Raw genomic sequence first — 15,963 nt, forward strand, 5'->3', positions numbered from 1 at the left:
CGGGGTGAGAAATTCTCGCCCATATCAACTTTCTTTTCTCTCGTAAGTTCTCGCGCGTTTAGAGATGCGCCACACTCGCGTTTTAAGTGCGGGGATCCCAACCAATGCTTACCTAACTTTTTAAAGATGCTACTTTTAGCCAAAGCCCAAATCTGCACACGTGTATTTATCTTGTGGAAGTCTATCGATTTGGACAGTGCTTGGGTAAGAGATTCTCGCCCATATCAACTTTCTTTTCTCTCGTAAGTTCTCGCGCGTCTAGTTTTAGCCCTCTTCAAAATATCCAACGTGTATTTCACTTGTGGAAGTCTATCGATTTGAACAGCGCTTGGGTGAATATTTTTAACCATGTCAATTTACTTTTCCGTTGTCTTTTCTCGCGCATTTAGCTATGCGGCACACTCGAACTTTTGGCGCCGGGATCTTTAACTATGCTCACTGCGCTTTTTAAAGATGCTAATTTTGGCCCTCTCTTAAATTTACACATGTGTATTTTTTACTTGTGAGAGTCTTTCGATTTGGACAGTGCTTAGGTAAGCTATTCTCGCCATATAAAATTTCTTTTCTCTCGTAAGTTCTCGCGCGTTTAGAGATAATCCACAGTCGCGTTTTTGGTGTGGGGCTCCCAAAGTATGCTTAAGGGGCTCTTTAAATATGCTAGATTTAACCCTCCCCCAAATCTACACACGTGTATTTCACTTGTGGAAGTGTGTCGCTTTGGACAATGCCTGGGATGGAAATTATCGCCCATGTATATTTTTTTTTCTCTCGCGTGTTTTTGCGCGTTTGGAGATGCGCCATACTCCCGATTTGGTGTCGTGATCTGAAACTATGCTTACTGGACTTTTTAAAGATGCTAGATTTGGCCCTTTATCAAATCTACACATGTGTATTTCTCTTATGAAAGTCTGTCGCTTTGGACAATGCCTGGGTTAAAGATTCTCGTCCATTTATACTTTATTTTTCTCTCGCGTGTTTTCGCGCGTTGAGCGATGCGGCACACTCGCATTTTTGGTGTGGGGATCCCAAACTATGCTTAAGGGGCTCTTTAAAAATGTTAGTTTTGGCCCTCCATCAAATCTAAACAAATGTACTTCACTTGTGTGGGACTATCGATTTGGACAGTGCTTAGGTTGGAGATTCTCGCCCATATGAACTTTCTTTTCTCTCGTAAGTTCTCGCGCGTTTAGAGATGCGCCACATTTGCGTTTTAGGTGCGGGCATGACAACCAGTTCTTACCTAACTTTTTAAAGATGCAACTGTTAGCCCTCCCCCAAATCTACACACGTGTATTTAACTCGTGGAAGTCTATCGATTTGGACAGTGTTTGGGTTGGAGATTCTCGCCCATATCAAATATCTTTTCTCTCGTAAGTTCTCGCGCGTTTAGACATGCGCCACACTCGCGTTTTAGCTGCGGGGATCCCAACCAATGCTTACCTAACTTTTTAAAGATGCTACTTTTAGCCCTCCCCCAAATCTACACACGTGTATTTCACTTGTGGAAGTCTATCGATTTGGACAGTGCTTGGTTGAGAGATTCTCGCCCATATCAACTTTGTTTTCTCTAGTAAGTTCTCGCGCGTTTAGAGATGCGCCACACTCGCGATTTCGGTGTCGTTATCTTAAACTATGCTTAATGAACTTTTTGAAGATGCTAGATTTTGCCCTTTCTGAAATCTACACAAGTGTATTTTACTTGTGGAAGTCTATCGATTTGGACAGTGTTTAGGTTGGAGATTCTCGCCCATATGAACTTTCTTTTCTCTCGTAAGTTCTCGCGCGTTTAGAGATGCGTCACACTCGCGTTTTAGGTGCGGGGATCTTGACCAATGCTTACCTAACTTTTTAAAGATTCTACTTTTAGCCGTTCCCCAAATCTACACACGTGTATTTCACTTGTGGAAGTATATCAATTTGGACAGTGGTCAAAGTCGCCGAGACCGGGCTACGCGCAGCGTGATTTTAACCAACTTTGGGTCGATTTCCAGGATTTTGGGCGTTATTTCCGAGTCCCAGGTACTCTAAACTAATTTGAGAAGACTTTGGTTTTCAATGAAATGGACGGAGGTAAAATTTTTGAACGCTTGGTTATAAGCAATCTGGCTGAAATATAGCCACTTAGTGATTAGAAAGTCGCCGAGACCGGACTACACGCAGCGTGATTTGGACAAGCTTTAGGTCGATTTTCAGGAGTTTAGGCGATATTTCCGAGTCCCATGAAGTCCAAAGTAATTCGAAAAGACTTTGGTCTTAAGTGAAATTTACAGAGGTAAAATTTATGAACCCTTAATTATGAGCAGTCTGGCCGAAATATAGCCTCAATTTAACTCACTTAGTGACTAGAAAGTCGCCGAGAACGGACTACGCCCAGCTTGATTTTAACCTACTTTAGGTCGATTTTCAGGATCTTGGGCGATATTTCCGAGTCCCAGGAACTCTAAACTAATTTGAGAAGACTTTGGCTTTCAGTGAAATGGACAGAGGAAAAATCTTTGAAGGCTTGGTTATGTGCAGTCTGGCCGAAATATAGCCCCTCTTTAACTCAGTTAGTGACTAGAAAGTCACCGAGACCGGGTTACGTGCATCGTGATTTTGACCAACTTTGGGTCGATTTCCAAAAACGTGGACGATATTTCCGAGTCCCAGGGGCTCTAAACTAATTCAACAAAACTTTGGCTTTTAGTGATATGGACAGAGGAAAAATTTCTGAAGGCTTGGTACTGAGCAGTGTGGCCGAAATATAGCCCCTCTTTAACTTACTGTGACTAGAAAGTCGACGAGACCGGATTTTGACCAACTTTGGGTCGATTTCCAAAAACTTGAGCGATATTTCCGAGTCCTAGGGACTCTAAACTAATTCGAGAAGACTTTGTATAAGAATTTTTCCCAGTGTGCCGCATTTTTCCAAGTGTGGCGCATTTTTTTCAAGTGTGCCGCATTTTTTCAAGTGTGGCGCATTTTTCCAAGTGTGGCGCATTTTTTTCAAGTTTGGCGCATTTTTCCAAGTGTCCCGCATTTTTTCAATTGTGCTGCATTTTTGCAAGTGTGCCGCATTTTTTAAGTATACCGCATTTTTCCCAGTGTGCCGAACATTTCCAAGTCTGCCGTATTTTTCCAAGTGTGGCGCATTTTTCTAAAGTGTGCCGTATTTTCCCAAGTGTTGCGTATTTTTCCAAGTGTGCCGCATTTTTCCAAGTGTGGCGCACTTTTCCAAATGTGCTGCATTTTTCAAAGTGTGCCGCATCCTTTAAGTATACCGCATTTTCCCCAGTGTGCAGCATTTTTCCTAGTGTCCCGCATTTTGCCAAGTGTGCCGCATCTTTGCTAGTGTGCCGCAATTTTTTTAAGTGTGCCGCATTTTTCAAGTGTGCCGCATTTTTCAACTATACCGCATCTTTCCCAGTGTGCCGTATTTTTCCAAATTTGCCGCATTTTTTTCAAGTGTGCCGCATTTTTGCAATTGTGGCGCATTTTTCCAAGTGTGCTGCATTTTTCCAATTGTGCCGCATTTTTTTCAAGTGTGCTGCATTTTTCCAAGAGTGCCTCATTTTTCCAACGGAGCCGCATTTTTCAAATATACCGCATTTTTCCAAGTGTTCCGTATTTTTCCAAGTGCGCCGCTTTTTTCCAAATGTGGCGCATTTTTCCAACTGTGACGCATGTTTTTAATTGTGGCGCGTTTTCCCAAGTGTGCCGCAATTTTCAAAGTGTGCCGCATTTTTCCAAGTGTTCCGCATTTTTTCCAATGTCCCGTAATTTTTTAAGTGTGCCGCATTTTTCCAAGTGTGCCGCATTTTTTGAAGTGTGCCGCAATTTTCCAAGTGTGCCGCATTTTTTTCAAGTGTGTCGCATTTTTCCCAGTGTCCCGTATTATTTTAAGTGTGCCGCATATTTTAAGTATACTGCATTTTTCCCAGTGTCCCGTATTTTTTTAAATGTGCCGCATTGTTTCAAGTGTGGCGCATGTTTGCAAGTGTGCCGCATTTTTTTCAAGTATGCCGCATTTTTCCAACTGTGCCGCATTTTTGAAATATACGGCATTTTTTCCCATTGTTCCGCATTTTACCAAGTGTGCCGCATTTTTCCCAGTGTTCCGTGTTTTTTTAAGTGTGGCGCATTTTTCCAAGTTTGCCGTTTTTTTTAAGTATACCACACTTTTCCCAGTGTGCCGCATTTTGCCAAGTGTGCCGCATTTTTTTTCTTAAGTGTGCCGCATTTTTCCAAGTGTGGCGCATTGTTTCAAGTGTGGCGCATTTTTCCAAGTGTGCCGCATTGTTTCAAGTGTGGCGCAATTTTCCAAGTGTGCCGCATTTTTCCAAGTGTGCCGCAATTTTGAAATATACTGCATTTTTCCCATTGTGCCGCATTTTTCCAAGTGTGCCGGATTTTTCCATAATTGCCGCAGTTTTCCAAGTGTGGCGCATTTTTCCAAGTGTGGCGCATTTTTCTAAGTAGGCCGCATTTTTGTCAAGTGTGGCGCATTTTTCCAAGTGTGCCGCATCTTTTTCAAAGATGCCGCATTTTTTCAAGTGTGGCGCATTTTTCCAAGTGTGCCGCATTTTTCCTAGTGTCCCGTATTTTTTTAAGTGTTCCGTATTTTTCCAAGTGTGCCGCAGTTTTTAAGTATACGGCATTTTTTTCCAGTGTGCGGCATTTTTCCAAGTGTACCACATTTTGCCAAGTGTGCCGCATTTTACCAAGTGTGCCGCATTTTTCCCAGTGTGCCGCATTTTTCCAGGTGTGCTGCATTTTTCCAATTTGCGGCATTTTTTCCAGTGTGCTGCATTTTTCCCATGATTCCGCATGTTTTCAAGTGTGCCGCATTTTTCCAAGTGTGCCGCAGTTTTTAAGTATACGGCATTTTTTTCCAGTGTGCGGCATTTTTCCAAGTGTACCACATTTTGCCAAGTGTGCCGCATTTTACCAAGTGTGCCGCATTTTTCCCAGTGTGCCGCATTTTTCCAGGTGTGCTGCATTTTTCCAATTTGCGGCATTTTTTCCAGTGTGCTGCATTTTTCCCATGATTCCGCATGTTTTCAAGTGTGCCGCATTTTTCCAAAGGTGGCGCATTTTCCCAACTGTGCCTCATTTTTTCAACTCTGACCCATTTTTTTCAAGTGTGCCTTATTTTTGCAAGTGTGCTGCATTTTTCCAAGTGTGAATAAATTTCGTTTAATTCGTACATGGGCTGGCAAATTATCGTAAATTTCGCAGTTTTCTTCAATTTTGTCATTTTTGGTAACTTTGGACGGGCGTTCCTTCCAACCCTTTGAATAAATTTCGTACATTTCCTCGATAGTATAGCGAATTATCGTAAATTTCGCAGTTTTTGTAAATTTTGTGATTTCAGGAGCCACGCCATTTCCCCCGCGCGACATCCGCAAAAATTCTCGCAGCATGTAAGGGCGTGTGCGGCAGGCGATGGCGCAATTTGTTCTAAAAATAGAATTATTGTCCCATATCATAGGGACAACCCCAATACTAAAAATGGCGCGCGCTTACGGTCTCCGTCCCCGGTTACGGCTCCTGGTGATTTTCACAATTTTCGTAACCTTGGACGGGCCTTGCTTGCAACCCATAGAATAAATCTCATGTAACTGGTAGATGGGCTGGCAAATTATCGGAAACCTAAATAAGGTATTTTTGTAAAACAAGGATTACATCTTTTTTGGGGAACTGTGAGAGTAGGTTCTGAAGGCCTGTCCTTGTGTTTGTTCAGTACATCATTAACGTTGTAGTTAATAACGCCTCTCGGATTACCATTTTGAAGCAAGTAATTCTTAAGATCAGATAGAGTCGACTGCAATAAAGTGAATTTTGAATAGATGCGTAAGCAACGATAGGTAAGTGTTCGGATTAGATTGATCTTATACTTTCTGGGAGTAAAGGAGTCCCACTTGGTGTAAAGAACAGTGAAAGTCTTTTTATGATGTACAGTAGTTGAAAATGTGTTGTGATCACGCTTGATACAGACATCCAAGAATGGGATCTCTCGGTTCTCTCCAAGTTCCATGGTGAATTTGATGTTGGGATGTCTGCTGTTGAGAAAATCTAGAAATCTGGAAACGGTGTCTTTACTGTCAAATAAGGAGAAAGTGTCATCCACGTATCTAAACCAAATGGACGGTCGGGACTGATGATTAGCCAACCAGCTCTCCTCAAAATGACACATAAAAATGTTAGCTAAGACAGGGCCTAATGACGACCCCACCGCGACACCATCGATCTGGTCATAATATTGTCATAATATTGACAGAAAGACAGAACACTTCAAAGCTCTCACTCAAGTTGGTCACGCCTCCGCTGTTGCTGATCATTCAACTTCTACTGGTCACAACATCAAATGGGACCATTTCGGGACAACAACACAACATCCTCTTTATTACCCTTTTTTCATCAATTAATACAGAAACATATAAAATATTGCTAAGAATTAGGGTTCTGGCAACCCGAAATAACCACTAGGTTAAAAATGCCGGGTTACCGGTTTACAAATTGGTTAGTCAAGTTTTGGCCGGACGCACACACGTATACACGGTCACACATACAAAATATAATATATACCAGAAAGTAAAGAAGAAAAGAAACTGAAATTACACGCGTAATCTATTACCTTAAATAAAAAAATATATTTGAACTGAACAATGAAGAATATGAGATAAATAATGGTAAGGCGTTGCAAAAGCAGTGATATTATCTTTATGTGAAAAAGAAAAAAGAGAATTGACTAGTAGCTTTGGAGAAAGCTCTGTTTCAGTTTAACTTTGAATGATGAAATTGGCAAGTGCTTTATATCAAGTGGTCAATGTGATTCACAGTGTAAAATCAAGGAAAGATTGTTAATACGGGACTTACTGAACCCGCCCCAAATGAACTTCGGTAGTGAAACTCTCCTTCTTTATTAATTCACACCGGATGTAGTTTCTTTTGTTCATTGCTTCCTAGTTAGTTACCAATACCTCGCTCTAATCTTTAATTTTAGTCTTTTTAAATCTTGTCATAATTTGTAACCGTCACTTCTGAAGATGTATGTTGTAGCATACGAAACGTCAAGTTTAATACCCTTCGAAGCCTGTTTGTTATGTTTGTGACCGCAGTTAGTTTTCTCTTTCTCCTGAAATTGAAATGGCCGAAAAACAAGAATTTTTATGATGCTAATTAGATAGGTGTAAATGACTGGACGAAGAGACAAACGGTTGACTGTTCCTGTGAATGGACGTTTTGACGTTCGGTCTTCTTCAAGTACAGGAGCATTAAAAATATATATAACTATTAACAGTTAAAAAGGGTTAGAAAAATTATAAAACCTACTGTGAATTTATAATCCATCAAATATTTCTTGAGCGCAGTTAATTTGAGTATGTCATGTGTTGCATCCAAAACTGGGAAATGTTTAGATGCAAGAGGTGTTGGATCATTTTCCCCAGCTTTCGAACTTTGCTATGTTGCTGCCATATGGGTGAGGTATTCATGTCTAGACCGTGTTGTCAGTGGTCGACAAGAAAGCTAGTCAGATACTGTAAAATGTTACTACCTCATGACGCAGTCCTATGTTAGTTTCTAGTAACAATATCTCAGTGCGTTGGCCGAGTTTTCAATTTAAATTTGAAGAATATGATACAGAGTTATAGTCATTTAAAGAAAAGCTCCTGTAAGTACGTTCCTGTTACTTGATGAAAGTTTTACGGTTTTTTTTTGTTAACACAACGCAACATGAATTGACGGGGCACGAATCGACATTTCACAACGCTCCGTGGCATAAGCGATACATTTGTTATACATTTGTTATAGAGTGCCTTACTCAAGTTACCATACGTAACGTTCGCCTGACTATTGATTGGAAAAATAAATATTCTACTGAACCTTGGTCTCACTATTTTCGGTGGGAGAGGGGTGGTGTTGGGCTCCTACTTTCAAAGGGCTCGCTACTTTCGGGGGGGGGGGTGTCACTACTTTCGAAATCTATTAACGGCCACAATTTTTTAACGTTACTTTCGGACGGTCCCTATTTTCGGGGGGTCGTTACTATATTTTCGGAAGTTTACGGTATGTGTATAGGCAACCATAGTTGTGACAGCTTTTCCTGGCTGACTGGAATAGTAGTATACCTTAATGTTAAAGTTAAGTTGCCCCCTTCCCCATCCAATGCAATGTTGAACCTCAAGAGAAATTGTCTTCAACAAACGTGTTCAACATTTTGGCTGTGGGGAGAGGCTGGGCAAGTGAAATTGCATTCGCGCGCGACTGTCTGTTTAAGATGTGAAAAAGTTTCACAAGTGCAAACTTGCCCCAAGATTTTTGTCCATCATTGTAGAATGGATCATATAATTTTCCGGGTTCGCGGAAAATTTGCCTGTTTTGTCTTTGTATGTCAAATTTGTCTTTGTCTATTTTGCGATCAAGAACTCAATTGTGTTTCACCCCGAATTTCCAGTCGAGTTTCTTTGATCTTCCTTTTTTCCCCTTCTTATAGTATTAATAAAAAGGGGGACAGGAGGGCGGGAGCCCGGGAGAATAGGGGGCGGGCGGCGGGAGAGGATAGGGCGGGAAGCGGGAGTTCTAAGAACGCGGGAATCATTTATTAAGCGTTAAAATACTTTCAAAAACAAGACCCCCAAAATGTTTTTTTTAAACTTAAATTTAGCTTATTTTGAGACTTCTGGACCGACGGAAAACTGAAAATTTGCCCTTGGGCTGAAAAACTGAGGCTTACTTCCGGTAAAATTGGAAATCCTTTTACGGTGGTTACGTCATAGGTCATGAAATGTTGCCACTCAAGCTGTCAAAAGACTTGAGTAAGAGGAGCAAGGCTGAAAAGAAAGGAAAAAAGGAAAAGAAGCTAAATGATGAGGATGTGTTTTTAGTCTCCTTATTTACAGGGGACGGTAGCAAGACGGACAAGGGCGGGAGTCGATAGGGAAGCGGGAGAAGGACAAGCGGGAGAGCAAGGTACGGGAAGTGGGATGTTCTGACCCCCTTGTCCCCCTCCCCTGTTCCCACCCCCCTCCCCCACAATAAAGGATCGAGACAGGAGAAACGTTTTTGAATGATTCAGCCTTTATTTATCCTCGTTACATTTTTGAATTTCTCAGATTACCCACATTTACCAGAATCCCAACCCCTCAATCCGCTTTTACTCAATACCCACATTTACTAAATTAATTCCTCGGTTTTTATTTTGCCAATTATCATTTTAATACTAAGTTAAGGCCGTCATTCCATTGTTGAGACGTCATTGCCGCAATCAATACCTGGGAAAAGAAAAGATGTTTATAATTACCCGGGGTTAAACATTACCCATAACATAACAATACTGACGAGGAGCTTTGAAAAGTAACAGAATGTTGGAACCCGTTAAATTATATAATACTGATTATACATGGAGTTTCACAAAAGTCTTAACAAACATAGCAAACAACTTTGAGTGGCAACTTGAGAACGACTTATCTTCTTAACAAAGTACGCCAATCTTCATGTCAGTGTATACATCACATAAAATAGATGTGAGTTATTTAGGCTCCGCCGCACTACGCCGGTGAAATTTCCAAACGGCGTTTTCACTCTCAAAGCGCATTAAATGTTTTACGTCTTCACTACGCCGGACAATTTGAAAACGTAACAATCACCGGTCAGCGGTCATTTTGGATTTGTGTTTGAGGAAAACAAGGGCAGCGAGGTCACATGATAATCATGACGTCACTTTTTTCGAAAAGCTCCGTTTTCGTGACGGATTAGTGTGGACGGTAGGCCTGACCGTAGAAATAAGGCTGCGTTCTCAAATTCCTCCCACGTAGTCTGGACTGGGCTTTAGTTGATGTATCCTTGTGTATAAATTTTTAATTGAACTTTAATTTTTGACGTGACATTTTCAACTATCCTATACTGTTAGAAACATATTTATGCTAATTTTGTAGTTTTAACTCCCAGTTTTTATCGCTAGTTTTTATCATAAAAACGGTGTAATGTAGTTATTATAGAAAAAAAAACAACAAAAAAAACAAGCAATAACAAATGTAAATGCGGGATTAAAGTATTGACAAATTAACAAATAAAATAAATAATTCCCCGCTAAGAATCCATACCCAGAGTATCTGCAGCAGCAATAATAGTCGTTCTCGCAGTACTTGTCTTCGCGGCATGGTTCATATTCAGGTGGGCACTCGCTGTACTCTGGGACGCAAAACTCTTCCATACTGTTCATGCACTCTGTAAACAAAAACAAAAACTGATCGTTTGTTTGCTAGCAAACAACGAGTCATGCTCGAAGAACAACCTAAGAATTGCAGTTCATTCTAATGAATATGTTCACAAATCAGTTAAAAAGTACAATTTGAACAACGTGCGGTTGTCGTCAATGGAACAATGAGACACTTACGCTCGCCCCACTGCCTGGCGTGCAAGGGGTTTATCCTCTTGTTTCCGGAGACTGCACCCTGCACGGTAAGTGCACCCAAAATGATCAGCAACAGGCAGGCAACTTTGGTGTCCATCACTACTTTTAGAGAAACAGAAAACAGGAATCAAAACTTAGAGAAAACAAATGTACAACGTTCTTATAGTTTCTTACGATTTAAAGAAGCTTAGTCACGGTGTTTTCAGTTATTTTGAACACGTACAAAATATTATTTAAATTATAGAGAACCTGAACATAGTGGCTTACTAAGATAGAGAAACACCAAAAAGATAATGATAAACCATGAAGGAACAAGTATGTTTAAGGATGGAGCAGGTTAACATGGATTACAAACGACAAAATTGAACAATTTAGGCTAACATTTTCAAGGTGCGCAACCGTGACGTAGCTCCCTTAACCCTCAACGACCTAACCCAAAGCTTATTCAGCACGTCAGGCTTCTTTCAAAGGCCTCTGTTTAACTCAAAATACTGAAGCATAGTTTAATGTCCTACCTTGGCTTGAAAATTGGAACTTCCGACGGTGGTTCACTGTGCGATATCAAATACTCTCTTCAAGTACTGATGAACACTGCAAGACACGCTCTTATTTATTCCCCATGGGCCGCATAATTTATGCATTTTTGAGAAGCGGTTGCCTTTTGGAATATGAATAACATACACTTTAAAAAACATGCCTACATGTTGATATGGCTACATTGACTACAAAATCATTAACTGTCTGGCGGTGTTCGTTTATTTTCCTATCTCCCTCAGTAGGGGATGCTTTTAATTTCGAACCTTTCCTACGCCTGATGCATATTTTAAGATTCATCTCTAAACAGCTAAAATATTATTAAATTCCCGCGTGCCTATTTCAGTTTTCTTCCGAGATTTTTTCACTTGCAACGATATCCTGTTGGTTCTCCATACAAATATATTCCTAATGATACAGGTGAAGTGAGTTGTAATGCCTATTTGGATAAGCTTCCGACCAAACCCAAGAAAAGTCTTTTTAAACAGTCTGCTTTAAAGTCTTGGGTGCGGCCACGGATTCTTTCTCCGCGGACGAATATAACTGTATGAAAAAATGATTGGGAGCAACTGAAATTCACGAGAAGTGCTGTCTCAGACCGAATTCCTAGAGTAAGCTGTCGCCTTTGGATAATGTGAGATTGATTAAGAACATCAGAAAAATAACAATGATTAAAAATACCTCTTTGGTTTTGTTTTGATATTTATATCTGTGTTTAAGAAGGTTGCTGGTACTATAAACTTATTGACAAATTTTTTACTCGTACTGATTATAAAACAGTTACCAATGATTGTTTTGTTAACAACCTTCTAAATAACTCTTTCAAAACTCGTTGAAAGTTTTCCGACATTCTAATTTTTTAATAATTTTAGCGCGGAGAGTATTTTTATCTTATTAGTTTTGAGCGGTTTTGTAGTTTGAAAAGAACCTCTCGATGTTGCTAATATGCGGCAGCCTTTTTTAGTTTGTTGTTCGTACGTTTTTGTTATTAGCGTCTAACTGAAAGCGCGATATGTCCATGTTTTTAAGGCAAGTTGAATAAATATTTGAGGGAAAAATGAGACAATGAAACAATGAAACTGGTTTCTATGTTTCGTTTTATAATTTTTGCGGGATTTTTAACTGACACTAGCTAAAATTTAATTCATGAATACAACTTGCCGTTTAATCCCACTAATATATATGGGTGTGCACCTTTTAATTTTGGGGGAAAATAAGATGTCGAAACAGATTAGCTTTGAAAAAGGAACTGAAGGCAGTTTCTTATAAAATGTTTGCTGAATTACCAGTCTAGTTTTAACGAATTTCTGCCACTTGTTGTTCTACGGCAAACTAAAACTTGGCGGCGTAAAACAACATTCGGCAGAAATCCAATTTATGCTACTTTATTCAAAACACTTTTCTTTACAGTTTTCCCGGTGAATAAAATCACTGTCTCTTATTCAGTGTCTTTTATTGATAAATAAGGAAGACAGTTTATGCTCAGTGCTACGTGTAAAGTATTCACAATAAATTTTAAATGATCTACTTAGCTCTTGGTTAAGGCTGTGTTTTAAAACATAGTCTTACCGATAAACTAGTATATTGTGCTTTTAAACACTAAAAGCTACATGTCAACATATGTTACCTTGCATGAAACAACTGCATCGATACTGACGACGTAAACAAAACATTTAACTATAAATATTTCTATTTATTTAAGGACTGCGCTCTCAACAGGTTTTTCTCAAAAATTGTTTTGAAACTGAAGCGTTGTTTTCAGAGCGTTTCCGACGTTCACCTGTAGTCAATAATTTGAGCGCGAAAGCGAAAGTATATTTTGAGTAGTTATGAGCATATGTGAGTTTTTTTATTGAAAATAAAAATATTTACAGATCTCCTGACATGCAGGATAGACTTAGCCAAACTTGGCGGACTTGTTTTTAACAGCGGTTTTATATTTGTAAGTTCTTTTCTTTTTTGCTCAGGAGTACGAGTAGGACATTTTCAGTGTCTTTCCAAAGCAATTAGATAGCCGTTCCCTGCTCCATTCATTTTAATTTCGAGAAACATATACCATAGAATTCCGAAAGTAATGTTCTCCCTGAAAATAACGGCTCCCGGAAAAAACGTTCCTATTGAACCCCAAAAGCAATGGTCCTCTGCGAGACTCTCGTTTTCGTTTTTGGCTTTCCTATGACGTTTTGGAAAATTCTCAAATCAAAACTAATGATACTCAAAAGCTTTTCTAGATGATTCGGCTGAGTCTTGGTTGTACAATGTTCCTAGATGTCTATATATATTTGTTATACGTTAGGGCTGATTTCCAAGTCAGTTGATATCGTTCACTTTATCACGGAACAAGTGCAGAAATGGTCAAGCCTAGATAGGTGAGCAAGAGATTTGAGTTGTTTGATGTAAAATACAGTTCAATCATCTGTTGTCAAGTGTAAACTATCAAGCATGAATGAGTCGATTAAGTAGACCGTTATGCGCTCGTGAAAACAATTTTTAGAGTATCTCATCAGTGCTATAATAACTCCATTTGTTCATGTCACAGAACAAAAGATACTTAGAAACTGGTGAAGAGGTAAAAGCCACTGGTATTTAGAGCAGCTACTATCAAACGCAGAGAGACCGGCTCGGTGAGTGAGGCCGAATTTAGCTTAATGTCTAAAATTTATGCTGCGTACCTCTTTACATTATTCAAAATATTGCTCTTTCTGTTCTTTTGAATACGCTAGTGAACTTTACGGGCAAATAAAATGGCTGTCTCTTATTTAATTTGCCACGTTTATGATTTTTGGTCATATTTGCTTCTGTGACGACATTTGTAACTCTTCAAATGTTGTCAGAGAATGTTGATTTACGAAAAAATAAATTCCTTCTGACTATTCAGAATATTTGAAAACTACGGGTGCTGCTATGAAAAGCACAGTGAAAATACTCATTTGTACTTGTTTTGATAAGAGTCGTTTTTTGTTAAAAGTGAGATCGACTGCTTAGTCAGTGGTATGTGTAAAGAACTCACGATAAATTGATTTATTTAAGGCTGTGGTTAGAAACACGGCCTTACCGGCGAATTAACAGGTTGTGCTTTTAAACACTAAAAGCTATATGCCAAGATATATTATCTTGTGTGAAAGAACTGTACCGATACTGACGACGTAAACAAAACATTTAATATTACTGTTTATTTCATTAAGAACCGTGCTCATAACACGTGTTCAATTATGATCAAATTCTGAAAAATCGTTTTGAAAGGCGTTGTTTTCAAAGCGGTTCCGATATTTACCTGTAGTTAATAATTTGAGCGAGTAAGCTATGTTTATTTTGTAGTAGATACCCGCAAAAACGACATGTTTATTCTTCTTCCTTCTCGGCCTTCTTCCCATTCTCTTTTGAATATGGCCCACACATTCCACTCTTCGCAATGCCACCTCATCTCCGTAACGCTTTGATTTGACCCCATCCCGATGAGAAGAGCAATTGCCATCGCCTACAAAGTCCATATAACGCGAACTGTGCTTCTCAGTGGACCTCCCCATACATCTACAGCACCTAGGGCCTCCATGGCTTTTGATGACTTGTCAAAGTTAGCTGTGCATTTTGGCTCATGTAACTCCATCCAGTCAATGTATTCCTGAGAGTTCACATCTAGGTTGGTCTTTCCACGACACAGTTTGAAAAGCAGTTTGAAAATTACTTAACTATCATGTAGGTATTTTCGAAATCGCTTATTTTCCTGATTTTCTGGAAAGTCTGTAGCACACTTTTCATTTCAAAGTCAACAACTTTTCCTGTTTCCGCATCAATAGCAGAACCCATTCCATACAAGGACTGAAAACCTCCTCTGGCCCAGTTGTCATCACAAGACACAGCATTCTCAAAGTCATTAATAATACATAAAGTTTAAACAAAGGAAATCATGACCGTGACGGTGTTTGAATATCTGATCTTAATTAGCATAGATTGTTATGATCATATTTCTCCGTTTTCTCCTTAGTTTTAGTTTCGATTGAGAAAATATCTCAAACACTTAAGACAGTGTTTTGCCATATTTCCAAACACCTCGAAGTCCGTCGATAAAACTCCGCTACGCGTCGTATTTCAACTCTCTTCTCGGTGTTTAATTTAGAGATGATGATTAATAATGCCTCTTTGGTTTTGTTTTGATATTTATATCTTTGTTTTAGAAGGTTGCTGGTGCTATAAACTTACTGTATTGACAAATTTTTTACTCGTACTGATTACAAAACAGTTACCAATGATTGCTTCGTTAACAACCTTCTTAATAACTCTTTCAAAACTCGTTGAAAGTTTTCCGACATTCTAATTTTTTAATAATTTTAGCGCGGGGAGTATTTTTATCTTATTAGTTTTGAGCGGTTTTGTAGTTTGAAAAGAACCTCTCGATGTTGTTAATATGCGGCAGCCTTTTTTAGTTTTTTGTTCGTACGTGTTTGTTATTAGCGTTTTAGTGAAAGCGCGCAATATGTCCATGCTTTTAAGGCAAGTTGAACAAATATGTGAGGGAAAAATGAGACAATAAAACAATGAAACTGGTTTCTATGTTTTGTTTTAAAATTTTTGCGGGATTTTTAACTGAGACCGGCTAAAATTTAATTCATGAATACAACTTGCCGTTTAATCCCACTAATATATATGGGTGTGCAGCTTTTAATTTTGGGGGAAAATAAGATGTCGAAACAGATTAGCTTTGAAAAAGGAACTGAAGGCAGTTTCTTATAAAATGTTTGCTGAATTACCAGTCTAGTTTTAACAAATTTCTGCCACTTTTTGTTCTTCGCCAAACTGAAAGTTGGCGGCGTAAAACAACATTCGGCTACATGCCAACATATGTTACCTTGCGTGAAACAACTGCATCGATACTGACGACTTAAACAAAACATTTAACTATAAATATTTCTATTTATTTAAGGACTGCGCTCTCAACAGGTTTTTCTCAAAAATTGTTTTGAAACTGAAGCGTTGTTTTCAGAGCGTTTTCGACGTTCACCTGTAGTCAATAATATGAGCGCGAAAGCGAAAGT

General features: G+C 39.2%; 1 protein-coding gene across 2 annotated transcripts; it reads right to left on the reverse strand.

Annotated features, from left to right (window-relative positions):
- Nucleotides 1-9,042: 9,042 nt before the first annotated feature.
- LOC110068908 (small cysteine-rich protein 6) lies at nt 9,043-11,018 on the reverse strand. 2 transcript variants are annotated; one of them, XM_089274130.1, is made up of 4 exons: nt 10,912-11,018; nt 10,379-10,498; nt 10,086-10,209; nt 9,043-9,254 (listed from the first exon to the last, which is right to left on the reverse strand). In XM_089274130.1, the coding sequence occupies exons 2-4, from the start codon at nt 10,491-10,493 to the stop codon at nt 9,248-9,250; spliced, it is 246 nt and encodes an 81-aa protein (XP_089130256.1). In that variant the 5' UTR covers nt 10,494-10,498; nt 10,912-11,018; the 3' UTR covers nt 9,043-9,247. The 2 variants fall into 2 exon arrangements, with proteins under 2 accessions (XP_089130256.1, XP_089130255.1); XM_089274129.1 differs by having other exon boundaries at nt 10,379-10,495; nt 10,912-11,006.
- Between the last annotated feature and the right edge of the window lie 4,945 nt (nt 11,019-15,963).

Source organism: Orbicella faveolata, unplaced genomic scaffold (assembly GCF_042242905.1).
Source record: "Orbicella faveolata isolate gen_17 unplaced genomic scaffold, um_ofav_v1 contig_35, whole genome shotgun sequence".
In the NCBI taxonomy this organism is placed as follows: domain Eukaryota; kingdom Metazoa; phylum Cnidaria; class Anthozoa; order Scleractinia; family Merulinidae; genus Orbicella; species Orbicella faveolata.